Consider the following 26,111-nt stretch of genomic DNA (forward strand, 5'->3'; position numbering starts at 1 on the left):
GAGTTTGAGGGCAGTCCGGTATACAAAGTGACATCCAGGACAGCCAGGGCTATAAAGAGAAACCTTGTCTTGAAAACACACACACACACACACACACACACACACACACACACACACACAAACCCAAAAACACTAAGAGGCCCTATTTGTTCAAATAAACACAAGCACAAGCACAGCTGGGCAGCTGGGCGTGGTGGCGCACCCCTTTAATCCCAGCACTGGGGAGGCAGAGGCAGGTGGATTTCTGAGTTTGAGGTCTACAAAGTGAGTTCCAGGACAGCCAGGGCTATACAGAGAAACCCTGTCTCGAAAAAATTAAAAAAATATATTAAAAGTAATAAGACCCCCCAGAAAACCCTAAAACCATAAAAAAAGACTAAAATACTTTAAAAATAAATGAATAAATAAACACAAGCAAGCTGCATGTGTCCTCTAGGACAGGTAAGAGAGAGAGTATAGACACAGACCTAAGCCAGAGTCTACTACCAGCCACCATAATTCTCATGCAGGACCATGGAGCATAAGTAAGTCTTTTTTTTTTTTTTTTTTTTTTGGTTTTTCGAGACAGGGTTTCTCTGTAAAGCCCAGGCTGTCCTGTAACTCACTCTGTAGACCAGGCTGGCATCGAACTCAGAAATCTGCCTGCCTCTGCCTCCTGAGCATAAGTAAATCTTATGCCCCAGTCCAGCTAACTTTTAATAAATAAAAAGAGAAGGACTGTGCCCTTCCCCCAGCCCGGAGCTGACTGAATCTGACCGAATCTGACCTTGTTTGCCACAGTTGCCTAGCCCACCTAGGGTGGAGTCTTCCTATTGTCCTGCCATATCTGCAGCTTCCTGTAAGAAGCCAATACCTGCTGAGCAACGGAGCTTGTCTTCCTTAGGCAATCCTGGCAAAGTGGGGGATGGGGTCCCACCTTTAAAATTAAAATTTAAGAATTAAACATTGGGAGCTGCAGAGATGGCTCAGTGGTTAAGAGGAAAGACTGCTCTTCCGAAGGTCCCCAGTTCAAATCCCAGCAACCACATTGTGGCTCACAACCATCCATAATGAGATCTGATGCCCTCTTCTGGTGTGTCTGAAGACAACTACAGTGTACTTACATATAATAAATAAATCTTGAAAAGAATTAAACATTGGACCTTGATCAGAAACGTTGTCTTGGTTTCATTCCTCTCTCGTCCCTCCTTCCCATCCATTTCCAGCTCTCTCCTTCCAGATACCCACTTCTCCATGGCCACTGGTGGCTGCTACATCCCTTCATTTTAGGGTTTAGTTAATTACAAAAGTAATCAAGTTGACAACCAAGAATAGCCATCACATAGAGATTCGCTCTATTCGTTCTGTTCTTTTAGAGCACCCTAATACAGCTTCATAGCCAGACCCTGTCTCCCAGGCTCTAGTGGCACATGCCTGTAGTCCTAGCATTTGAGAGGTGGATAGAATTTGGAGGTCAAGATCAAATTTGGGGCCAGCCTGGGCTACATGAGATTCTGTCCAAAACAAACAGACAAAAACATCTGCACCTCCTTTCTCCCTTGAAGCTTTCATTATGCCAACAGGACGGATTTGGCAAAATGCTCCTTACAGAATGTTGCTTGCCTCCATGACATCATCTTTCTATGAATACAGTGATGTCAGAGTTTTGCTTGTATTTTTCTCCTCTATATTTTTTCAGCTAATGTTCATGAAAAGTGAGTGTTTGGATCTGTGCTACTAACAAAGGAAAGTCTTGCTCAAGAAAGTGTATTTGATCTACACAAGAATGGGCCCATCAATAATCTGGCATAGATGAAAGAAGGGTTTAGAGAGTCACTGGGAAAGCGATAGGTATAAGGGATCAGTAAGCATGGGAGGAGATATGAGAGGATTAGGGGAGACAGCAGCCAGAATGCACTATATACATATAAAATTGCCAAAGAACTTAAATTTAAAAAGTATACTCTTAAAAGTGTATGGTTTTCTTTATATGTCTGAGTGTTTTGCTTATGTGTGTGTGTGCACAAGAATACCTAGTACAGAGGGTAGCAGTTAGCACCAGATCCCCTGGCACTCAAGTGACTGAGTTGTAAGCAACCATATGGGTGCTGGAGACCCAACATGGGTCCTCTGCAAGTGCAGGTGTTCTAACCACTGAGATATCCATCTTTCTAGCTCTAAAGTATATTTAAGAAAAATATGTCATACCATTTTTTTTTTTCTGAGACAAGTTTTCTCTGTGTAGCCCAGGCTGTCCTCAAATTCAGAGGTTTGCCTGCTTCTGCTCCCCAGGTGCTGGGGTTGAAGCTGTGCACCACTACCACCACCAGTGCAATACCATCTTGTTTGCCCTTTGCTAAAAAATAGAATCAAGTTCCTCATTGGCTAATGTTTTGTCACCTTGAAGGAGCCGACTCAGTGGGCAAACGTGCTTGCCACCAAGCCTGACAACTTGAGTTCTATCCTTGAGACCCACATGGTAGACATATTGTCTTCTGATCTTCACACATGCACAGTGATACATGTGCCCCCATACATAAGGACACATGGGATGGCTAATCTTGGTTATCAACTTGACTACATCTAGAACTAACTAAAACCTAAGCTGGGCACGTCTCAAAAAAAAACAAAAAAACAAAAAAAAACAAAAAAAAACCAACAAAACACCAAAACCCTCTGAGGGATTTTTTTCCTGGTTACATTATTTGAGTTATAAGACCTTTCCTCAATCTGGGCCATTCCTTCTGGTGGCAGCCCACATAAAAGGGCATGGAAGAAGGAATTCGTCTGCCCTGTTCCTGAGCCACCCCTTCACTGGTATTAGTGAAAGACCCACAACGTGAGGACTCCCCCACGTTCTGACTCAGGAGAGGCGACACCCCAAAATCACCAACGAGAAACGGTCTTGCTGCAAATTGCAAGAGGATTTTTATTCAAGAGCGCTCTTGGGCCCACGGTCATACACCAAGCAGGGGTAGAGGACCGTGGTGCCCCAAGTAGCTGAGTAAGGGGGTATTTAAAGGAAGGAACCACAACTCAAGGAGGTGGGAAGGGCGTTGTTGGAAAATACCAAAAATGCCAGTTAAGAGTCACAAGGAAGTACAAAGTCACAAGTGTCAGGTTATCTCTCAAGACAGTTTCTAAGAGCCCCTAACAATCTAAGAGCCCCTAGCAATAGCACCTTTGCATAGTGGGTTCTAGGAATGGTCAGGGTGGGTCAGGGTGACTCTCTTTGAATGAACACTCTTTGAGCCCAGGAAGCGGGTGGGTGGAGGAAGGAATGTCACTATCTGTTTTATGATTAGCATACCTTGGAGCACTGAGTTTACTACTCTTTCATTAGAACCTACTTCTTCAGGATTCCAACACAGACTGAAGACCAGCAGCTCTCTAGGACTTCCCTGGGACTCTAGCACCAGATGGGACTGCCGAGACAGCCAGTCTTCTGAACTGAACAACTACTTGATCCTTGCCCTTTCAGTCAGGAGACAGCCACTGTTGGGCTGCTAGAACCACAGCCTCTAAGCCACTCTAATAAATCCCATATATGTATATTCATTGTAACCGTTCTATTCCTTTAGAGAACCCTAACTAATACAACACACAAGTAAACATACCTCTTTCTTTGTCTGGTTTTCCAGACTGGGTTTGTGTAGCCTATGCTGTCCTAGAACTATGTAGACTAGGATGGCTTTGAACTCAGAGATCCACCTGTCTCTGTTTCCTGAGTGCTGGGGTAAAAGGTTTGTCCCACCACCACTTGGCAATAAACATACATATTTGTTGTTTTGCTTGTTTGTTTTTTTTGTTTTGTTTTGTTTTGTTTTTCCAGTCATGGTTTATCAGTTTAACAGCCTTGGTTATTCTGGAACTAAGTCTGTAGACCAGGCTGGCCTCACGCTCACAAAGATCTGAAAAACATACTTTTTTTAAAAGTAATTTTTTTTTTCTTTAAAAAGATCAATCAAGCTAGGCAGTGGTGGTGCATGCCTTTGGTCCCAGCACTTGGGAGGCAGAGGCAGGTGGATTTCTGAGTTTGAGGCCAGCCTGGTCTACAGAGTTAGTTCCAGGACAGCCAGGGCTACACAGAGAAACCCTGTCTCCAAAACCAAACAAAAACAAAAAGATCAATTGAGGAAGACACCTAACAATGGTTTCTGACCTCCACATACCAACACACACACTGAGACACAGAACAGCTAATTCTTGGGGAGTTAGGAGCTTTGGTTAGGTGGTAAAGGCGCATTCATAGTGCAAGATGCCAGTAAATGACCACTTCTTCCCCACCAGTAGTCCAGCTCCTAACAAAAGGTCCTTTGGAGCAGGCTCTCCAGCATTAGGATCGACTGCTTATCTCTTATTCCAAAAGACTACCTGACACCCTGCAGAGGACAGGCTCCTCTTCCAAGAGTTACTTCTGCCAGCCCAGAACAGGAAGGACAATGAACCGGCTCCACCAAGCAACCCCAGGTTGGTTATATTAGTCGCCTTCTGAGTGGCCTGCAGACACTACCTAGGAAGAAAGGAGGGGGGGGGGGGAGGAGAGAGAGAAATGCTAGTGAATGAAGCTCACCGCACCCAGCCTTCTCCCCACTTAGGCTGTTCCTGGTCTCTCCAGAAACTGAATTGGAAGCTAGAGGCCACATCAGGCCTACTCTTTAACTTGGGATCTTCAGGTTTTCCGTCCCGCCGTCCCGACTTCCGGAACTTCAATCCTAAGGAACTTAAACCTAAGAAAATGGGAAATTCCCAAATCCTTAACATTTAATCGATATTCACCGGCGTTAAGAACAAGAAAAATTACGTTAGGTGGAGAAACTTTAGCTTTCCTACACTTGTCCAAATATAACAAGAAACGTGATATAGTAGTTGGTCGCTGACCAGCCTTTGAAAAATGACGCTTTTCGGTCGACTAGTGCTAAAATCAGACTGCCCTCAATTAAAATGGCGGTGCAGGCACAATTGAGCTTCTTTGCCCCTACGTATTATGGCGGGCAGGAGATTTCACGCAGTTTCTCCTAACCCCGGAAGACCGGAACCGGCAATTGGGCGGTGCTTAAGACACACAGAAGAAGGCCTCTGACGGTTGGACAGCGCTGCATAAGGCAGGCTTTAAAGAAGCCGGAGGTGGGAGCTGTTTGAAACCCGGATCCTTGGAAAGCTGCGGTGAGAGGCGTAGGGGAGGGGTGGGAGTGGGGGGGACCGGGCTGGAGAGAGGGCCGGGAGGCGGGGGGAGAAGAAAACGTTTGAGCCAACTGGTCCGGGGCGCCCGAGAACGCGGGGCGGGGATCCAAGTAGGGCGGGGGCTTGGGGTGGGATGTTACCGGTGGGCTGGACCTTCTGGGATTGGAGTGAATGGTCTACCGGTTGGTTTGACAGTTTATAACCCAGAATCCGGACTGAGTTCAGTGATGAGTTTAGGCCTCCCCCAAGGGGAACTTCGTTAAGCTGAAGCTCTCAGTGGGAGGAGGCAAGTTGCGCGGCTTCTGATTGGAAGAACCGCGCAGTAGGATTCTTTCCACAGAGATCCAATTTAGGCGATCTGGTAGGAGGGAGGGCTGTTACTAAGTGGAGTAATTCTTTTGGAGCTCTTGCTTGGTGGGGCGAGGACCACAGAGGAATCTAGCGGAAACGGAAGCCTCTCGGGACCGGGATCCCACCGGATCCCAGAGAACCTCAGGGAGGCATCTAACAGGGACAAAGGTCCCAGGAGGCTCGAGCGGTGGGAGAGCTGTAACCTCCGCAATCCAGTCTCGCGGCAGGTGCCAGGCAGGGCCCGAGTGATCAAGGCGGCTGCAGCGGGAAGACCCGGCTCCGAGAGGCCGGCCGGGGGCGCCCTTTGGAGGAAGGGCCTGTGCCCTACCGGGAGCCGCAGGCGGACTATGAAGGGCGGAGTCCCGGGGGAGGAACTGGCCCTCATTCCCCACTCCCCCGCTCCCCAATTTACCCCAGGCCTCAGCCTGGGATACCCCAGGGACTCCCCGGAACCGCCGCTTCCCCCATGGACTTGCCTGGGAACTCCAGGTGAGAGCGTACCCCGCCCGCCTGACTTGAGCTCGGGAGACGGGGATGCTGACGGCTGCACCCGACTACAACAGAGGCAACAACAGGTTCAGGCAACTGTCTTCTACTTTCACCCTCCAGCCCTTTTACACAGCCAAGCCTGTGCCGTCAGCCTCTATCTCGAGCATCATGGGAAGCCAGGAGCCCGAAAAGACCGAGGCTGCAGCCTTTGGGGACCCCTTCATCCCTAGAAAAGGCCTCTCGGAGGGTCCTTGCCGTGGTGTTGGAAGATGTCATGACTACAAACAGGGTGAGCCCTTTAAGTGAAAGACCACTCCCTCTTCCCTATCCTCCATCCCCGCCCTGGCTTAGTACTAAAGTCAGACCAGTTCCACTAAGCCAGCCTTCAAAGCAGCCTCCATAATGCAAGACCATATGGTTTTGGGTAATTCATGTGCCTGTCCAGTCACCCACTCACCCAACCACATCCTACTAAGTATGAAAAACTCTTCTGACTGCCCTGTTATCGCTATCCTTTGCTACTTGGTGGGTTCTTCCATCCTCCCAACCCCCTAACACTAGTTAAGAAAGAAAAAGAATAGAGAGGAAAGAGATCTCCGAATAAAGGCAAGGGAGGGAATGGGGCGATGGTAGGCTACTTTCTGCTGATTAGGGGTGTCGAGTTCCTTGGGGCAGGTTTGATCTTCGCCATCAGGATATCTACTTTCTTCTTGTGAATAATAACAAACATCCAATCAATAACCAACCCATTCCTTGGGGGCCTTAACATGAAAAGTCCCCAGAATTCCAAAAGTCATACAATTGCAGAACCTGTCTGTAGCTGGCAAAATTATGCCCCTGCTGGAGGCAAATCTTAGTAAGTTGCTATGGACAATCTAAAGCAGTCCCATATCCCACACCTGGGAGTAAAACAAAAACATGATATTTTCGTGCTTTTTAAAAAAGAAACCAAAGCCGGGCAGTGGTGGTGCAAGCCTTTAATCCCAGCACTTGGGAGGCAGAGGCAGGCAGATCTCTGAGTTCGAGGCCAGCCTGGTCTACAGAGTGAGTTCCAGGACAGCCAGAGCTACACAGAGAATCCCTGTCTCAGAAAACAAACAAACAACCCCCCCCCAAAAAAAAAACCCAAAAAAAGAAAGAAAGAAAAAAAAAACCCAAAAATCCAAAATTGTCACTTCTCTGTTCTCTTGTTCGGAAGCATGCTGGTAGTGTCTTTGGCCACAAGGCAGACATGAGAAAAATGGTACTGTCTTTTACCATTTTTCTATTTCTCTAGAACCTGGGTAAGAAGAAGAGATTACATCATTTCACGCCTGTAGTTCCTGACTAATAATATCTCACCCCTAATTTAGACCAAATCACCTCTTTTAGGGATTTTCGTGGAGTCCAGCTGAAAATCTCTTTCACCTCTGTGGCTAAGGACACAGTGAGACACAGAAGACCCTGTCCAGTCACTCTATTTCTCTGGGTTTTGTTTTGTCTTACTGAGACAGCGTCTCACCTTTTAGACCAGGCTGGCCTGGAACTCTGAGCAGTCTTCTGTGTTAGCCTCACAAATGCTGGGATTATAGGCATAAACCCAGTTTTGCTTGCATCTTACAGCCCTTCCTCTTGTAGGTCCCCCTGACACACAAAGAGGACACTCCCAGCCCACTGACTCACAACCATCATCAGGATCCTGTCTGCACACAGTCACCTGCTTTACCATCCCAACAGGTCAAGTGGTCCATGCAAGCCAGGTAAGTGTGAAAGGGAAGGGTTTAAGCTGAGAAGACAGCTGAGCCCACTGACCCCGCCGACCTTCTTGTTCTTTCTCTAGGCCTCCTGACCCACTGCATTTGTGCAGAGAACCCTTGACTCGAGCCCGCCAGTCCTCGCCTGCCTTGAGAATGAGATCAAGGGCAGCATCTGGCCCAGAGGAGAGCCCCTCAAAAAAGACAGACCAGGTCCCACAGCCCACCCTAGTGGTGGTACTGGAAGACATTGCCAGTGGCAGACAACCAGCAGAGGTATAAGAAAGTACAGTGAAGATGTCTGGTTCCAGCTAGGGCAAGCATGGGGCTAGAGGTGGATTTCTGTAAAGGCCAAAACACAAGTTTTTATTTGTTTGCTTGTTTGTTTTAAGACAAGGTCTCAATATGTAGACTTGGTTGGCCTAAAACTTGCTGTGTAGACTAGGCTATCCCAATTTATAGCCTGTATCTATTTTCAAGTATTGGGATAAAGGCATGTGCCACTACCCCAATGACAACAAAATTTTATTTGGTGGACACTACTTAAAGGAAATAAGAAAAAAATCTTTTGTGTACAACCAAGCAGATATCTGTGAATATCATGGGGAACTGGAGAAGCCAAAAATGGCTTCCTGCCTTTTCAAAATACCTCCCCTGTTTATATCCAGGGTTTTGATGAAGATCAGCCCAACCTCATTGTCCCAGCACAAAGGTGAGAGGGTGGGGAAAGGATTATCAAAGCTATCATGCAGATATCCAGAGCTGGGGGCATCAGGATTTACCTGTCTAATCCTTCCTTACAGCACCTTCAGAAGCCTGAAGGGCCCGGGGAAGCACTGCCACAGAAGGGGTCTGGACTTGGAAGCACGCCCAACTCTTACTTTGTCCCTTCACCCGAGAGCTGAGCCTGTGACAAAAGCTGGTCAGCCAATGCCTACACCCAGTGACCTAGAACCCCCATTCCAACTGTCTACTCTACCTGCAGATCCTCCAGAGAGTCCAGTACCAGGTAAGGACTCAAATAGAGGAATGAGACTGAAGAATTTGGAACTGCCACGGTTAAGCTTGAAACAGGAGGAGCAGAACTGTGGGTGGAGCTTAGCCGGCTCCCTTGGCAGAGCAGGCTGTGTAACAATGGGATTTAGGCTCAAGGAGTTGAGCAGTTATGGCCTTGCTTTGCAGTACTGGGGATCAAATCCAGGGCTTATGGCATTAGGCAATCCTATTACAGCATTTTAGGAGCAGGCTCACTCCTCTAGAGACAGATTAGTGTTTGGAGGAAGAAACTGAGGCTTCTGAGGTAATGTTTTAGTCACCTGAGCGTCCTTTCTCCAACTGCAGATCCTGCTCTGGAGACCCCGGTGATTCCAACATCGTCAAGCCTTTTACGACCCCGTCTCAGTCCCTGGGGCTTGGCCCCTCTCTTCCGTTCCGTCCGATCAAAGCTTGAAAGCTTTGCTGATATCTTCTTCACACCTAACAAAACACCACAGCCTCCACCCCCTTCACCTCCCATGAAATTAGAATTGAAGATTGCCATCTCGGAGGCTGAGCAGTCCAGGGCTACTGAGAAAATTACATCTGTCAGCCCCAGGCCCCCTATCCGCCAGTGGCGGACTCAGTGCAATTCCCTAGCACCTGTCTCTAAGTCATCTCTGGGACGAAGCTACTCCTGCCCTGATCTAGGGCCCCCTGACCCAGGTAGCTGGCCTCCTGTCCCATCCCAGCCAAGCCAGTCCAGGCCCCGGAGACATACTGTGGGTTGTGGGGAGATGGCCCGGACCCCACCACCTCCTCGACCCTGTCTCCGGAAAGAGGTCTTCCCTCTTGGAGGAGTGGGAGTCTCTCCTTCTCTCACTACATCTTGCTCAGCCAATGCCCCTGCTTCCTTCTTCTGCGAGCCGGCAGAACCCAGGTAGTGCTCTCACTCCCCCTCTGGAACTCTGGCCTCAGCCTGAGCCTTGCCTCCCTTGCTTAGTATTCACTGGCAGAAGACGAGTGCATTGCTGTGTATGCCCTTGTCCTGACTGTTGACCATCTCTGCAGGTTGGGTTCAACGAAGGGGAAGGAGTTAAGAGCCTCAAAAGACAAGGTGTTTTCTGATCCAGAGACCAAGGTAATGAGTGAGTATAAAGACAGGAGCCAGCCAAGGCCTGAGCCCAAGCCTTTCTTTCACCCTCTGCCCATTTTTTGCAGACCATGGGGAAGGTTTCTAGATTCAGAATACGGAGGACACCTGTCCGTCTCCAACCAAACCTTACACCAATGGGGCTGCCTCGACCAATCAGGTAAGAGGCTCAGAGAGCAGGGAGCTACCTTGACCAAGTAGGTGACAGTCCTAGTCCTCTCAGGGAGCATAGGAACCTGGGACATTACATTTGGCATGGACATGGCGTGTGCATAGAATCTCCTCACCTATCACTTCTGACTCTCACCTGGCCCAGAAACCAAAATTCCCATCAGCATCAGGCTTTGCCCATATCTTCAGTGCCCTCTGCTCTTTGTTTCCAGGTTGAATAAGAAGGAGTTCACTTTGGAAGAAATTTATACAAATAAGAACTACCAATCACCCACAACCAGAAGGTGAGAAACTTGGAAGGTCTGAGGGCAGTAGAGGGCTGTTTGAACCAGGGAGAATCCTGGTAAAGATCTCTTGCTCCCTGCCTGACCCAGGACCTTTGAGACCATCTTTGAGGAACCACGGGAGCGCAATGGAACTCTGATTTTTACCAGCTCTAGGAAGCTCCGAAGGGCAGTAGAATTTCGGGACAGTAGCCTTCCTCGATCCCGGCGACCATCACGAGGGGTCCGCACCGCAGCAAGCAGAACCCTTACTCCCAACCTGGCACCCAGCCAGGATGTGGGGTCTCTACTGCAAGAAAGGCTGAGGGAGCTAGATGCCTTGCTCCTGGAGGAGGAGACAGATAAGGAACACCCTTGTCACCTCTAGGAGCTCCAACTATTTGTCCATCCGTCCTTTAGGTAGGGGAGAAATCTCTGAATCAATTGTATTTTTTTTCTCTATATTTCTATAAAGTTTTCAATATATGTTTCTGACTCCTTTGTGCCTCCAGCAGAGTTTGAAATCAATTAATTAAATGAGCTGATGTTTTTATGTTGGTCACCAAAGGACTAGAAAACAGGAGATAGTAGCAGAGAAAAAAAGGGTTGCAAAAAAAAAAGAAAAAATGCAGTGGTCACTGGAAATTGCCCACCCCACTCTCATCCACTGGCAGGGCTGGGGGATCAAACCTAGAATCTTGTATATACTACCTCTGAGCTCCATCCCCAGTCCAGAGATGACACTTGAGAGCTGCTTTATGTGGTGCTATGTATACCATGGATACACAACTCTTACATCATAGAATGAAAAGGCCTTGGAACAGGTTAAGGCCTTGAAGATGTTATTTACTCCTCCCAAATGCTGCCATCGCCAACTTAGGACAATCTATCATAGAGAGTCGACCGGCACAAAGTCTGTTAGGGAATTTATCACTATTTTATATCGACAAGAAAACAAGGGTTGTCAAGGAAATGTCCACATTAAAAGAACAGCCAGGGCCAGTGAGATGGCTCCACTGAAAAAGCGCTTGGTACATACATAAGCTTAGTAACCAGAGTTTGATCCCCAAAACCCATGAACATGTTGAAGACTCTACAAAGTTGTCCTCTCGTCTCAACATACATCTAATGGCACTCGCACCCTCACATACATCATGCCCACACACTAATGATACATTAAACAATCAGATCAGAGTGGTACAACCTAAGTGCTGCAGTTGGTGGCACAGTGGCCAGGACCTTCACTCTGGAGCTAGAATCCTGGCAGTTTGTATACAGATACCTTTGGTAAAATGGATCGGAGAGCAAATATTTACCTCGGAACTCATTACCAAGTGAATTAATGTGAGAGAGTACTTCGCACTGGAGTGCAAAGTGTTTATTATTGTTGAGCACAGGAAGGGACGGCCACTGGGAGCTTGGTCTCCGCCCCACCTCTGACTCTCGCGGATCGTGCTTGGGTTTTCTGAGACGCCACGGTAGACAGATCCGCCCAAAGACGGGCAGAAGGCATTAGCGCCATGCGCTTGCGCGAAATACCAACAGGCAAAAAGGCAGCCACTACACACCAGAAAAGCGCACCTAGGACAGCCTAACGCCTACCAGTGGCCTGCTGCCTACCACTCCAGGCACCACCTCCCAGTGCCTCGCACTGTCTCTCAGTAGATGGCCAATAAACAGAGAGCAGGAAGAGGCGGGTGGCCTAAGGAACTGCTCCAAACACCTACTTCGGACCAGTCCAGTCACAAGACCTGGGGAGGGCGGGGCTAACCTGACAACCCAATCCCACATTTGAAGGCTGTTACGTCCGGCACTCCGGCGACTTTGACTCCGCCCTTTGCATTGACGTTTACTTGCCAACCTATAAACGACTGAGCCTCGGAGGGAGGGGGAAGGAGGCGGAGAGAGGAAGGAGGCGTTGGCTGAGGAGGAAGAGGGAGGAGGGGCAGGGAAGTTCTGGTGGAGAAGAGCCGTAGACGCCGAAGAAGACAACAGGAGGATACGGCGGAGTTCCTCACTGTCCAGTGGCCTTTCCGGATCCTTCTAGCTACAAGCCGGTTAGGAACGGAGGAAAGGAGGAAGAGTCTTTTATGTCGGAGGACAGAGAGAGAAGCTCTATCCGTCACCGTTGCCTCACATCCGGGACTTTGGACGGCAGGCTCCGCCCCCTTGCACCTTTCAAGGCTACGGGAGGCGGAGACCTCGTTAAATCTCCTTAAAGGGGTGGGTACCGAACTCGGCCGACTCCAACGCCAGTCTTAAAGGGGACAGCAGAAGCTGACAAACAACTCCTGCTGGAAGAATTGGGGCAAGTGGAGTTTTCCTACCTCCTGCCCCACGCAAGAAGTTCATTAAATTCATCTTAAAGGGGAAGTGACAGCCTGTGAAGGGCTAGAAACTTAGCTACGCTCTCTAAAAAGGGACGACTCGCTGTTTGAAGGCCTCTGGACTCTTTAAAGGGGTGGCCTCTTTCAGCCGGAGGACTTGAGACACTTTTAAAGGGGAAGTCGTGCTTTCCGCCCCTTTTAAAGGGGTGGTCCTTCCTCTTCCTCTGGGAGACTTGCCTCGACCCCTGGCACGGGGCCGCCACCGCACTAGACCAGCCGGACACGGTGGAGTCGTCTTAAAGGGGCCGGGGGCTGGACAATTTGAGGCCTCGCCTTAAAGGGACGGCCGCCCAGTTTTAGTCGTCGCGGCCCCGCCAGCCCTACAGGGGGGGCCTTCAGGCTTGTCGCCCCGGGGGCGGCGCCGGCTCTCTGGGCCTTGGCCTTGGGGCAAGCCAGAGGCCAGCGGATCCTGTTTTAAAGAGGAAGCCGGAGCTCTCCCGTCCCTGTGCAAGCGCCAGCGCCGCGCTCGCGACCCGGGGCCTGTGGACAGGCCGCTTCGGGCCCCGCCGCCTCCGGATGCGGCGCTGAGGGCCGTCACCATGGAGACGGCCGCGGCCCCAGGCCCGGGCTGGGCAGCTGAAGGGGAGCGGCGACGGAGACGCTGCTCGCGGCGAGACCGTGATCGGGAGCAGCGGCGCCGCCGAGGTCCAGGCGGTGACGCGCCCCGGGCCTTGTTGGCCGCCCCGCGAGGCTCTTCATCCTCCTCGTCACCGCCGCCGCCCGCCCGTCCCTGGTCGTCAGCTTCATCTGGAGAGCGGCCTGGGGGCCTACGACGGCGGCGGCCCCGACCCAGGCCTCGACCCCCGAGACCGCGAGCTCGGAAGCGGCCTGCCGGTTCGGGCAGCCGCGGAGAGGAAGAGGACGAGGAGGAAGAGGGGGGCGCAGACGACGGAGAAGCCGAGGAGGAGCCTGAGGAGGAGGAAGAGGAGGAAGACCTGATCGATGGTTTTGCCATCGCTAGCTTTGCCAGCCTTGAGGCCTTGCAGGTGTGCCCTAATGGGATTTGGGGGTCTTTGGGAGGTGGGTCAGAAGGGCAGAGAGAAGGGTATAGCCCTTACAGAGGATGGGGTTGAGGGGGCAGTGGTGACACCCCAAACCAGAGCAACCGGCTCCTCTTGCCGGGTTTCTGCCCCACCCTGGGGTGGGAGGAGGTAGAGCTAGTGTCTGGGGACTACCTAGGTTCCCCTGCTTGAGAGGCACTTGAGTAACTTGGTCACCCTTAGAGAGTTAAGGAGCTTTTCTTTCTCCAACCACATTTCCACCACCTCTTCTACAGAAGGATGCATCTCTTCAGCCCCCAGAACGACTGGAACATCGGCTGAAGCATTCTGGGAAACGGAAGAGGGGGGGCTCCAGTGGGGCCACTGGGGAACCAGGGGACAGCTCAGACCGTGAGCCTGGCCGACCCTCTGGGGATAGGCCCCGTAAATGGCCCAATAAGCGAAGAAGGAAAGAGGTGAGCATGTCCCAGATTCCAGTCCTTCCAATTTGTTCAGTCGGAATATATCATTCCTGTAGACTGACTTCCCACGAGCATCACAACTGCCGATCCCAGCAGTAATCCTAGTGTCTAGGAGCACAGGGGAAGGCAGAACAAATTGGACAGCAGCCCCATCTCCAATCCAGGTCTGAAGGACCTAACTAGAGTCAAACTCACTTGCTTTTGCTTGTGCTATGTATACTACTAACAAGCTGATAATTCAAGAGATACATCAAAGACAGCTGAATTATAAATAAGAGATGTCCTGTCCTTTCCTCTAGCTGGTGGCAGCCTAAGGGGAAAGAAACAGCCAAAAAGCAAGCACCTAGACTAGCTTGAGCAGCTGTGTAAGGCAGTGATCTGGGAGAGATCTAGGCAAAGTGCTACAGAAACCCACATGAGGAAGCCACTCATTCTGTCTGGGGGATGGGCAGAGGGTTGCGGTTAGGGAAAGCCCCCTAGAACGTCTTGGGCCCCAGTGTAGTCAGAAGTTTGCTGAGGAAAGAAGTGAGGAAAAGTTGTTTTGAATACAGTTTTAAGATTTGAGAACCTAGAGTATTAGGAAAATAGTAAGCTGGTTGGTAGCGGAGGTGGAAGTAAACAGAGAAACAAGAGCATGATGGAGAGTAGCTTTTAAGTCCTCTTGAAGGTCTTGCTGGGAGTAGTGGCTTTGTACAGTTGCTTGGTCAGTCAGCCTCCCTTACTTCTGGACTCTGGTCTTTCTCAGGCCTTCTCCCGTCACTCTCTGGAAGCTGGATATATAGTAAGTGTCACCTACCTGTAATGGCCCATCCCTTCCCTGTTGGGTCCCTCTCCTATCCCCTGATGTCTTTCTCTTTATCTTCTCAGTGTGACGCAGAAAGTGATCTGGATGAGAGGGTGAGTGGGGCCAGGAGCTGTTGGGTGGGCACTATTGTGGGGGTTTAAGCAAGCAGCCTGCAGTTTGAACAACTCCCACAAACAATAGACATCCTTCCTAAATGGGAACATGGGGCATATTGAACCAGAATTAAGTTTTGAGGAGGAAGGGAGAGAAGAAAAAGGTATTGGGTTGAGAGGTGAGGCCACAGTGTCCATGTGTTTTTGAAGGGTCAGTTCTCCTTCTAACATGGGGTGGAACTCAGGCCATCAGGCGTCACAAGTGCTTTTACCTGTTGAGCTATCTTGATGACCCTGGGCTTTTTTTTTTTTTTTTTTGGTTTTGTTTTTATTTTTTGGTTGTTGGTTGGTTTTGTTTGATTTGAGGGTTTGTTTGGTTTGTGTTTTGCTTTTAATTTTGTGTGTGGGTATTTTGTCTGCATGTATGCCTGCATATCCTCAGGAACTGGACAGTTGTGAGCCTCCATGTGGGTGGTAGGAGTTGAACCTGGATCTTCTGCAAGAACAGCCAGGGCTCTTAACTGCTGATCTGTCTCTCCAAACATGCCACCCCTCCACCCACATGGGTTTTTTTTTGTTTTGTTTTGTTTTTTGTTTTTTGTTTTTTCAAGACAGGGTTTCTCTGTAGCCCTGGCTGTCCTGGAATTCACTTTGTAGACCAGGCTGGCCTTGAACTCAGAAATCCGCCTGCCTCTGCCTCCCGAGTGCTGGGATTAAATGCATGCGCCACCACGCCCGGCAGCAGTTTTTGTATGATTAGAGTCTTGTAGTGAGGACATCAGACCATGGTTGATGAGTGCAGATACCCATCCTGGAAAGCTCTTTCAGTTTCTCATTAGTGACTGTTGGGAGATCATGTGCCCTTGACGGTGGTGTTTCACCCCTTTACTTCCATAAGAAACTACATTTATACTCCTGAGGCTTGTCTTTTTTTTTTTCCTTCTCACAGTTTTTAGAAAGTGATTATGGTGAGCTAAAGGGTTGTGGTCTACCTACAGGACTGGGGTCACTATCCAATTTTAACTAATTATTGCTACATGAGAATAGGGGAGTATTGTCAAAAGGCCTTCATCTGTGTTTTAACATGGGCTTTCCAGCTCTGATCAGTTTTAAGGGTTTGGTTTGTTACTTCATTTTGGTTTTGGTTTGTCTGTTTCATTTTGGGTTTTGTTGTTGTTGTTGTTAATATTTTCAAACCATACATATCAGCAGGCCAGATAGTGTTTTGAATCAGCAGTTAGTCTAGTTTGTTTTTTAAAGATTATTAGGACCAGTCATAATGATGTATATCTTTAATCCTAGCACTCAGGAGGCAAAGGCAGGCGGGTCTCTGAGTTTGAGACCAGCCAAGGCTACATATTGAGACCCTATCTCAAAACAAACAAAAAAGATTCTTTTATTACTTTTTAATTATGTATATGTGTCTGTATGAGTGAGTACAGATGCCTACAGAGACCAGAGGAATCAATTTCCCCTGAACCTGGAGTTACAGGCCGTTGTGAGCTACCTGACATGGATACTGGGAATCTAACTTGGGTCTAGTTCTAACCACTTAGCCATCTCTGCAGCTCTCCAGCAGTTAGTCTTAGTTGACATTACTTTGATCTGCTGTCATCTTTACCATCTCTGGCATAGCAGAATTTGGGCCTCAGTGGCCTACTCCCTTCTTAAGTCCCCTAAAGCCAACAACATTCCAATAGATGACAGCTAGGCTGATGACCTAGACAAGTCTTCAACACCTAACCCTGCTCTGCCTCTCACCAGGTCTCAGATGATGACCTCGACCCTTCCTTCACTGTCTCGACCAGCAAAGGTTGGTCCTAAGGGCTGGGAAGGAAGCAGGAAGGAGAAACGGGTGAGCATGAATTACTGCTAAGCATGTCTACCATCCTGCACTCACAGCCTCGGGTCCTCATGGCACCTTCAATGGGAACTGTGAAGCAAAACTGTCTGTGGTCCCTAAAGTGTCGGGCCTGGAGCGGAGCCAAGAGCAGCCCCCGGGGCCCGACCCGCTGCTAGTGCCTTTCCCCCCAAAGGATCCACCACCTCCACCAGCCCCTCGGCCTCCTGTCTCATCCCCTACACCCTTACCAGCTACCCCCAGTCTGCCACCCCCACCCCAGCACCAGCTGCAGCTTCGGGTCTCACCCTTCGGCCTCCGAAGTTCTCCCTATGGCAGCAGCCTGGACCTCAGCACTGGCAGGTGAGTTTACAGGGTCCGTTCTGATCTGCAAGGGCTGTATTCCATAACTGGGACGTGGAAACAGTCTGACTTGGTAGAGGATTCTGAGATTGGAAAGTCTGAGTGACACTGGGTAAAATAAATTTAAAGAGATTACTGCAGGACTTCCTTCAGTCCTTTATACATTCATGTATAGGCTGTCCAGTTTGGGCCTTTTTGTAGCTGTATATGCTGGTGAAAACTTTGTGTAATGTGCATCTGCCACAGATAATGTTCTTGGAAACATACTTTGGGAAGTACTAACTTGATGATTAACAGTGCTGACTTGAGTGTCAGTCAGACCTGGATTCAGACTGGCTACTTACTGGGTGTGTGATTTTTTTTTTTTTTTTTAACAAATCGCTTGACCTCTTTAAACCTCAATTTTCTCTTTCTTATGAGATGAAATAACAATAGTACCTCTTTCTCAAAGCTATTTTGAGGATTGATTCTGAGTGAAAGCAGTGTTTCCCAAAGTGTGTACACATCATTAGCAAAACATGGGATGATTTCAGGTCTTGCCTTGGTAAACTCTAAAATAGGCAAAGTAAGCTGCTTTAGGAAAATTTAGCTAATATTTTAACTTTTTGATTTCACATGTTACTACTTAGAATAGACAAAAGAAGTGAGTTGTGTTCTAGAAAAGAATTGGTATAGTACAGATGGTTGCATGGCTACAGTAACATTGGGGAAGGTGGTGCGACATGTTGGAGTCTTACATTGACTTGTAGAGCCAATGCCAGCAGTTGGTCTACAGTAAGTACTCGCTAAGGGTTAAGAATTAATGGCTCTACTTTTATGGGTTCTTCATTGTTGTCTGTCTTCATCATCATTGTTGTTATTGAGAAAACTAAGGCTCAGAGAGGGGCAGTGACTTGCTCAAGGTCACCCAGGGTGTTGATGGCAAGATGGGCATGGAGTTGAGGATACCTGAGTAGTAGGATAGGATATTGTGGTATTGCTTCTATTATCTTAGGGTGGTGGCTCTGGTGCTCATTGTAATTAAGCATCAAAATGAATGCTCTGTTGTATGCTGTGGTTGAGTCAGAAAAGAAAGTCATATGGCAAGTGATGACAGAGGCATCTTTGTAGAAACTAGATCTAAAGAGGAGAAGGGGTTGTTGGGTGTGGGAGGCATCTCATCCCGAGACCGGATTCTCTGCAGGGAGTCCCTGGGGGCCAAGTTCTACCATCTCCCATGTTGGAGAACCAAGGCCACATCACCACCCAGGCTTCTGACCCACCTCCTGTTAGAGCTAGCACCTCCCACCCCCTCACTCATCTCCCCACTTCTCTCCCCAGCTCTTCACGGCCGCCCCCCAAGGCCCCGGCCCCTCCCGTGGCTCAGCCTCCCCCCTCATCATCCTCTTCGTCCTCCTCCTCCTCATCTGCCTCCTCCTCGTCCGCGCAGCTCACCCACCGGCCCCCGACGCCCTCACTGCCCCTGCCTCTGTCCACCCACAGCTTTCCTCCCCATGGGTTGCGCCCACCACCACCCCACCACCCTTCCTTGGTCTCCCCTGGCCCCACCCTGCCCCCACCCCCACCTCTGCTGCAGGTGCCAGGGCACCCTGGGGCCTCAGCTGCTAACGCCCTTTCTGGTGAGTTTGGGGTCCTGGCAGGGTGGAGTGGTGGGGGGCCATGGCCCCAAGGATGGGCTCAGTTGGCTTTGGCAGGAACCAAGGGCCTGTGGAGGGAGTGGCTCAAGGCTAAAGGGAAGGCCAGTCACCTTGGCCCAAAGAGGCTGACTCGGTGGCGCCAGATATTAAAGCCTTCTTCCCCTCCCCTCCCCTCCCACAGAGCAGGACCTGATCGGCCAGGACCTGAACTCACGCTACCTGAATGCCCAGGGTGGCCCTGAGGTGGTGGGAGCAGGGGGCTCGGCCCGGCCCCTGGCCTTCCAGTTCCACCAGCACAACCACCAGCACCAGCACACCCACCAGCACACCCACCAGCACTTCACTCCCTACCCCCCGGGCCTGCTGCCTCCCCACGGCCACATGGTGAGCTCCTCCTTGGGCTGCTGCTGAGGCCTAAGGGAAAGTGTCTCCTACAGGGAAAGGAAGACCCTGGCCCCCTGGCTGCCAGCTTACTCTTCCCTTTTCTTCCCTAGTTTGAGAAATACCCAGGAAAGATGGAAGGCCTTTTCCGACATAATGTGAGTGTGTGTGAGGGTGTGTGAAGTGTGGGAATGTATGTATCAGTGGAGTCCAGTCTTCACCTCCAAAAGCACGAACCCTGAGCTTGAGAAAGCTCCTTGGGGGTGTTAGGGTGGAAGCCAAAGAACTAATGGGTAGAGCAGACCTGGGCTGCATCTCCACTCCCTTCTTGGACTAGTGCCCTTCTCTCCACAGCCGTACATGGCCTTCCCTCCCGCTGTGCCCGGGCTCCCTCCGGGTCTCCCACCAGCTGTCTCCTTTGGCTCCCTGCAGGGGGCCTTCCAGCCCAAGGTGAGCTCCTAATCCAGACAACTACTACCTCCCATCCCTTATAAACATCCTGGAACCCTTTACCTGTTTCCCATTCCCCAAAATGTTTCTAGCCCCCATTCTCCCTTCTGGACCCAAGTTTTTGCAAAGCCACGATCCCTCTCTTGACCCTTTTTCCAGCTTAGTTCTAGACCCCTTTTTAACTTGGTACTGGCTCTGCTGTCTGATCCCTACACTCCCCTTCACTCCCCTTTCCCAGAACACGAACCCTGAGCTGCCACCACGACTGGGGCCAGTGCTGAGCGGGCTACCCCAGAAGGGGACACAGGTGAGGGGGGCAGGGCAGGTCCTGGGGGAGTTGGAAAGTATGCTGAGGGAAAGCAGAATTGACGAGAGAGGGTGAGTTCTTGGTTCTTCCCTTAGGTGTCTAAAGAGAGAACTTTTGTCTAACAGGTCTACCCCGGCATGGGAGTAGAAGGTTGATGATATTAATAAGAAGAATGAAGTAATTAATAGAGCAGTAGTTTTGTATTTTAGTTTTCTTTGTTTGGTGTGATTCTAGATATCAAACCTAAGGCCTCACACATGCATCTACTACTGAGTTATAGCTCTAGCAAGACTGATTTTTTGATAGGGGTCTTCAAATGTAAGTCACAGATTTTTTTTTCCCAAATAGCATCATATCAGGAAGCCCTGTCCATGCAAAGATAAACTTAACCTTTGTAAAATGACCAAAGTCTTTCCCCCTATGCCTCACATGTCTCAGACCCCAGGGTTCTGAGAATACTGTGAGAAAAGTACAGGACATGTGTCTTGAAGGAAAGACTAAAGTTTTCTGACTCCCTTAAAAGGCTCCTCCCCTTAGAGTTTTCCTGTATGGAGCCGTTAGAGGACAGACGCTTCTCTGGTAGAGAAACCTATCCTATGTAGCCATCCCAACAGGGTACCACCCTAGGATTGTGCTCAGAAACCTAATACAGAAGGAGCCATACCTGTAGTGGGGGGAAACCTAATACAGAAGGAGCCATACCTGTAGTGGGGGAAAGTGGGAAAGGAGTTTTGACACCGCCAAGAATGGTTTGAGGAAGCTGTAGTAACAGGGAAATTGTGGGAACAGTGCTGTAAGAGATTTGACACTTGGGTCAGTAAACAGGTCTGAATCGCCTCCAATCTCTCCTTTACCATCCCCAGATCCCTGATCATTTCCGGCCACCTTTGAGGGTGAGTTTGGTGAGGATCTCAGGCTGCATGAGGTTGGGGGCTGGTTTCAGGGTGTTTGGCTATGGTTGGTGGGATCCTGATTGGGAAAAATTAAGTTCAAGATGTGAAGGCAGCCAGGTGTAAAACAATAGAAAGTAAGGGCTTTTAAGTCACAGCCTGGTCTTAGATATACCTGGCCATGGGACCTTGGGCAAAACAGTTCATCTCTCTGAGCCTCAGTTTCCTTAGGCTTTAAGATTAAGCTAGTCATCCCTCAGTTGTAGGGATGATGGTTGAGGATGCTGTGTGGCAAGGCTGGGCCCAGGGCCAGACCTGGGATGGGTGATGAGTGAACATTTTTCCTTCCCTTTCCCTTTGGTCATCCTGGGGCGACAGAAACCAGGAAAATGGTGTGCCATGCACGTTCGTGTGGCTTACATGATCCTGAGACACCAGGAAAAGATGAAGGTACTGGGGCTGGAGGGCTTGGGAGAGTGGGTCTTGAGAGTCGGGTTGTCTGAACTCTGGGTAGTATCTTCAACAAAGCTCATTTTCTCTCTCATCCTAAGCAGTTCTATAGCACCCGGGTTCTCTGCCTAGTTACTGGAATGGTTAGAGAAGATGCTAAAAGATGTAGAAAGCACTGAAGTCTTTTTTGGTGCCAGCAAGCTCTTGGAGGGAAGTTAGTGGTAAAAGAGATAAGAGCCAGGGATGACCTAAGAATAACAGGCTATAAAGGGGTAAAGAATCTAGACCAGACCTAGCTCCTCACTGGCCCTCGCCGTGTCCCATGCAGGGTGACTCCCACAAGCTTGACTTTCGGAACGACCTCCTACCCTGCCTTCCGGGGCCCTATGGGGCCCTGCCCCCTGGGCAGGAGCTCTCCCACCCGGCCTCTCTCTTCACTGCGACTGGTGAGTCTAGCCAGCCCTCTCAGAGCCTATGGCCCAATGTCCACCTTGCTCTCACTCATCCTCATCAGACTCTCCCTCTTCTCTGCCCCAGGAGCCGTCCATGCTGCAGCCAATCCTTTCACAACAGCTCCTGGGGCCCATGGACCCTTCTTGAGCCCCAGTACCCACATTGGTAAGAGCCAAGAGAATTTTGGATTTCCTATACCCTGTTCTAAACATGGAGGTAGAGATGGAAACCAGACCTAAGGACAACTCAAGTTGGGTAGTTAGGATTCTCTTTACTGTGTGACCTTAGTTATTCTCCCTACTCTGAGCTGTGTGGTTCCCTCTTCTGTGGAATGAGTGTGGAAGGCAGCATGGTTCCCACTCTGCTTGTGGGACAGAGGATAGATAGTGTTTCACCTGGGAAAGAGTAGAGAAGGAAGGCTCTGCAGGCCCAAGACAGCAAGGTCATTGCCCTAGGGGACTTGAAAGTTTCCTGGGGAGATTCATGGGTGGGGAAAAAAAAGTTGAACCCCAGGTCAGCTTTCCAGCTATAAAGACTCTGAGGGGGCTGGTGAGATGGCTCAGTGGGTAAGGGCACCCGACTGCTCTTCCGAAGGTCTGAAGTTCAAATCCCAGCAACCACATGGTGGCTCACAACCACCCGTAATGAGATCTGGTGCCCTCTTCTGGTGTATCTGAAGACAACTACAGTGTACTTACATATAATAAATAAATAAATCTTAAAAAAAAAAAAAAAAAAAAAAGACTCTGAGGATCCCACGTAGCGGTAGACTAGTTAATTCTGACAGATTTGTGATAAGTATGAAGTTAGAATCAGCCTGAGAAAGGTATTTCAAATAGGGTGAAGCCAGCACAAGTCTAGAGGCTAGTTAGTAGTTTGCAAGCAGAATTGAGAGCTGTTAAGAGGTCTCAGGTGTCTGGAGTGGGAGTACAGATAAGAATTTGACTTTTAAAATCAGAGAGGCTCCAGGTTGATGGTGTCATTTTATAGCTAGATTCCTTTGGCAAGTCATTTCACCTCTCTGAGCCTGTTTCATCATTTGAAAATGGGAATTGTCCTTTTTACTCCAGGAGATTGTGCGGTGTCTGGCCTGACCCAAGAAATGCCCAGTACATGGTTGTTAAAACTGAGTCACTAAGAGCTGGCTATAAATGCCTTTAATCCCAACACTGGGGGAGGTAGAGGCAGGTAGATATCTGTGAGGTCCAGGCCAGCCAGAACTATATACTGAGAACCCTATTTCAAAGGATAAATAACAAAACAACTAAGCCACCAAGTGTCCAGCTTCATTGCTGATTTGCCTCTTCCCCACTGCTTCTTTGGGCGGCTCAGAGTTGGATTGCCTGTGCTCTGACCAGTCCCCCTTTCTTCCCACAGATCCCTTTGGGCGTCCCACAAGCTTTGCCTCCTTGGCTGCTCTCTCCAACGGGGCCTTTGGAGGCCTGGGCAGCCCCACATTCAGTGAGTGCTGGGTAGAATGGGAAATGAGGGATGGAAGCTGCAACCGAGGGGCTATAGGCTCAAGCTGGGCTTGTGATGCTCTCTGTAGAGCATCCTCCTCTCGGCCCCTGTCACTTTCTACTCTACCTTCTACTCAGACTCCAGCGCCGTCTTTGCCCAGAAAGAAAGCCCAGGAGCCCCACCAGCCTTTGCCTCCCCACCAGACCCATGGGGCCGCCTGCACCGCAGTCCTCTTGCCTTTCCTGCTTGGGTCCGTCCCCCTGAAACTGCCCGGACACCAGGCTCAGATAAGGAGCGACCTATGGAGCGAAGAGAGCCCTCTGTCACCAAGGAGGAGAAGGACAGGTATGTCCTCTACACAACTGCCACCTAACCCACTCCAGTGCTGTCAGCCACAGAAGTTCCTCCATTCTGTCTCCTTGTCTCCCTCCCCACCAGGGACCTCCCTTTCTCACGGCCTCAGCTTCGAGTTTCTCCTGCTACTCCTAAGGCCAGGGCTGGCGAGGAAGGAGCCCGACCAGCCAAAGAGTCTGTGCGGGTAAAAGAAGAGCGGAAAGAAGAGGCTGCTGCTGCTGCCGCCGCCGCTGCTGCCGCTGCAGCTGCTGCTGCTGCTGCCGCTGCTGCCGCTGCTGCAACCACTGGGCCTCAAGGTCTTCACTTGCTTTTGGAGAGGCCTCGGCCACCCCCATTTCTTGGCCCTAGCCTGCCAGAGCGCTGTGCAGGCTTCCCAGAGCCAACCTGGTTGGCAGGGCCCCCACGCCTGGCCAGGCCACCACGCTTCTATGAGGCAGGTGAGGAGTTGACTGGACCAGGGGCCATGGCTGCTGCCCGCCTCTATAGTCTAGACCCTGCTCATCCACTGCTATACAGCCGTTTGGCTCCTCCACCACCACCTACTGCAACTCCAGGAACCCCTCACCTTCTCAGCAAGACCCCACCAGGAGCCCTTTTAGGAGCACCACCACCTCTTGTGCCCGCCCCCCGGCCCAGTTCCCCACCTAGGGCCCCTGGCCCAGCCCGGGCTGACAGGTGAGGAGAGGTGAGGGGCAGGGGCAAAGCTCCACCCCCTTTCCCCATACCTTGTGACAAAAGTCCTAGGGCTGAAGTTTTTAAGCCAGGGTTGGAAGGCAAAGGTCACAATTTCATGGTCATCTCTGAAGTCATGGACCTGGGAATAGAATCCCCAGACCCCCCCCCCCCACACACACACACATACACACACACACACACACACACACACACGCAAGTATCTCGTGGACTGTGGGGTCACTGGGAGGACAGAGGTCACTAGCCTCTAGAGAGAAGTGTGTGCGTGTGCATGAGGGGGTTATTTCAGAGGTTATGGCTCATGACTTAAGGTGCACCAATGCCCCCTCTAAGGGCCTCTAGGCCCTTGGCCTGCCTCCCCAAGGGCTCACTAAGCCAGAGGCCAAAGTGCCCCCCTCCCTTTCGCCTACCACCCAAGTTCTCATGCCCTCCGAGGGCTGAGGAAGGAGGAACTAAAGGAATAGGGGTTTCATGTACATATTTATCACCCCTTCCACAAATCCCCCAGACCTTTTGTACATTTTTACAGGGGTGCCCCTCCCTATAATTCCCTTCCTGGTTAATTAAATCCTCAGACTGGTGCTGTGTTCCTAGCCTCTGGCCTCTCTAACCTCTGGTAGGGTGTCCCAGGGAAGAGCCTGGAGAGGACAGGCAGGGACCCAGGGCTTGACCCTGGGTATGTGGGATCCAGAAGGAGGTAGACCAACGGGGAAAGGGACCTAGACTATAAGCTGGAGGGAAGAGCAATAGGACCTGGCTGTCAGCCCAGGCTTCTCTAGACTTGTTCCTATTAATTCTGTGTGGCCCACAGCTCTAAGAAGGCTCAGCCTTTAAGCTTCAGATTCCACCTTTTAATGGCTAAGTCCCTACCACCACCCCATTTCTAAGTGCCCCCCAGGATTCCTGGGCCCTGTTCCACAGAAACCTGTCCCAAACTAAGGGAGGGAGAGGTGGCCAGAGAAGGCCACCGTGAAACACACACCAAAGAAGGGGGTTGGTTCAGGGGTGGGCAACATAGGCAGCTTCTTTAGCAGCCTCCCAGCAGCAGCCCCAGGCTTCCCAAAGCAGCAGGCACCTCCAGGCTGGGCCCCAAATAGAAGGCAGGGCTCAGTTTAACAAAACCATAACGTTGACTTTTTCCCCAGTGGGGCTTATTCTGTAACATGACTTGCGAATATTTATATAAAAATGAGTGTTACAATGAGATTACCCCCTACCCTCCGGCTCCTCTTTGAGTCTGTGTGAGTTATCCGTCATGGGTTGTACTGGGTCCCAGAATGAGGAAAGAGTGAGGACAGTACTGACCATGTCCTGATCAAGGGTGCCCCCCCTACTTCCAGATGGGTGAGTTGTTTAATGATGCGTGTTGGTGTTTTTCAAATACATTCGATTCAAATAATGCAGAAAGACACTGAACCGTCTCCAGGGGTAGCATAGCCACTATTTGGTGTGTGTTCTCTTTCTGTTTGTTGTGTGTTCTCTTTCTGTTTGTGCATATATGTTAGAAAAGATTAATAATTTTTATGATATATTGTTTTTTGGCAAAACAATATTGTCAGTTACAAAACAAACACATAAACACAAAGTTCAGAGGAAAAGTACCTAATAATCCCAACTCAGAAAACCACTCCGGTGTATGGCTGGGCATAGGGACACAGGCCTTTAACCTCAGCACTCTGCAGACAGAGGCAGGTGGATTTCTGAGGTGAGGCCAGCCTGGTTTACACAATGAATTCCAGGGCGGCCAGAGCTACCACGTAAGACTCCACCTCCAACAAAATAAAACAA

The 26,111-nt window shown here is 50.1% G+C and overlaps 2 protein-coding genes and 1 non-coding gene across 8 annotated transcripts; all 3 read left to right on the forward strand.

The window, feature by feature from the left end:
• The first annotated feature begins 349 nt into the window (after nucleotides 1–349).
• On the forward strand, nucleotides 350–10,793 carry Prr14 (proline rich 14). Of its 5 annotated transcripts, none has more exons than XM_030242533.1 (13): nucleotides 350–4,449; nucleotides 5,011–5,145; nucleotides 5,731–6,003; nucleotides 6,124–6,292; nucleotides 7,621–7,742; nucleotides 7,823–8,012; nucleotides 8,405–8,448; nucleotides 8,540–8,745; nucleotides 9,078–9,651; nucleotides 9,783–9,852; nucleotides 9,933–10,024; nucleotides 10,248–10,319; nucleotides 10,410–10,793. In XM_030242533.1, exons 3-13 carry the CDS (start codon nucleotides 5,981–5,983, stop codon nucleotides 10,684–10,686), a joined length of 1,839 nt encoding a protein of 612 aa, XP_030098393.1. In that variant the 5' UTR covers nucleotides 350–4,449; nucleotides 5,011–5,145; nucleotides 5,731–5,980; the 3' UTR covers nucleotides 10,687–10,793. The 5 variants fall into 5 exon arrangements, with proteins under 5 accessions (XP_030098393.1, XP_030098394.1, XP_017177699.1 ...); XM_030242534.1 differs by having other exon boundaries at nucleotides 5,932–6,003; XM_017322210.2 differs by lacking the exon at nucleotides 5,731–6,003 and having other exon boundaries at nucleotides 351–5,145.
• A 1,647-nt stretch (nucleotides 10,794–12,440) lies between these two features.
• Fbrs (fibrosin) lies at nucleotides 12,441–25,539 on the forward strand. 2 transcript variants are annotated; one of them, NM_010183.2, is made up of 18 exons: nucleotides 12,984–13,671; nucleotides 13,962–14,141; nucleotides 14,893–14,928; nucleotides 15,015–15,044; nucleotides 16,809–16,857; nucleotides 16,947–17,247; nucleotides 18,568–18,866; nucleotides 19,066–19,268; nucleotides 19,379–19,423; nucleotides 19,620–19,715; nucleotides 19,954–20,022; nucleotides 20,886–20,915; nucleotides 21,291–21,362; nucleotides 21,691–21,808; nucleotides 21,900–21,980; nucleotides 23,193–23,276; nucleotides 23,414–23,621; nucleotides 23,715–25,526. In NM_010183.2, the coding sequence occupies exons 1-18, from the start codon at nucleotides 13,225–13,227 to the stop codon at nucleotides 24,307–24,309; spliced, it is 2,943 nt and encodes a 980-aa protein (NP_034313.2). In that variant the 5' UTR covers nucleotides 12,984–13,224; the 3' UTR covers nucleotides 24,310–25,526. The 2 variants fall into 2 exon arrangements, with proteins under 2 accessions (XP_006507411.1, NP_034313.2); XM_006507348.4 differs by lacking the exon at nucleotides 19,379–19,423 and having other exon boundaries at nucleotides 12,441–13,671; nucleotides 23,715–25,539.
• Nucleotides 23,277–23,413, forward strand: Mir7060 (microRNA 7060). Its single transcript, NR_106027.1, has one exon. It is a non-coding gene; the product is annotated as a microRNA 7060 (primary transcript).
• Nucleotides 25,540–26,111: the final 572 nt, after the last annotated feature.

The sequence above is a fragment of the Mus musculus genome, chromosome 7 (genome assembly GCF_000001635.26).
Source record: "Mus musculus strain C57BL/6J chromosome 7, GRCm38.p6 C57BL/6J".
Lineage (NCBI taxonomy): Eukaryota > Metazoa > Chordata > Mammalia > Rodentia > Muridae > Mus > Mus musculus.

Excerpts from the sequence above, each read along its gene's own strand:
- Fbrs (NM_010183.2), top strand. The coding sequence starts at position 13,225 with ATGGAGACGGCCGCGGCCCCAGGCCCGGGCTGGGCAGCTGAAGGGGAG. Across the intron at positions 14,929-15,014 it reads CTCTGGAAGCTGGATATATA|TGTGACGCAGAAAGTGATCT; the intron begins GTAAGTGTCACC and ends TTATCTTCTCAG. Across the intron at positions 21,981-23,192 it reads GAGCCCCAGTACCCACATTG|ATCCCTTTGGGCGTCCCACA; the intron begins GTAAGAGCCAAG and ends TTCTTCCCACAG.
- Prr14 (XM_030242533.1), top strand. The coding sequence starts at position 5,981 with ATGGACTTGCCTGGGAACTCCAG. Across the intron at positions 8,746-9,077 it reads TCCAGAGAGTCCAGTACCAG|ATCCTGCTCTGGAGACCCCG; the intron begins GTAAGGACTCAA and ends CTCCAACTGCAG. Across the intron at positions 10,025-10,247 it reads GGGCTGCCTCGACCAATCAG|GTTGAATAAGAAGGAGTTCA; the intron begins GTAAGAGGCTCA and ends CTTTGTTTCCAG.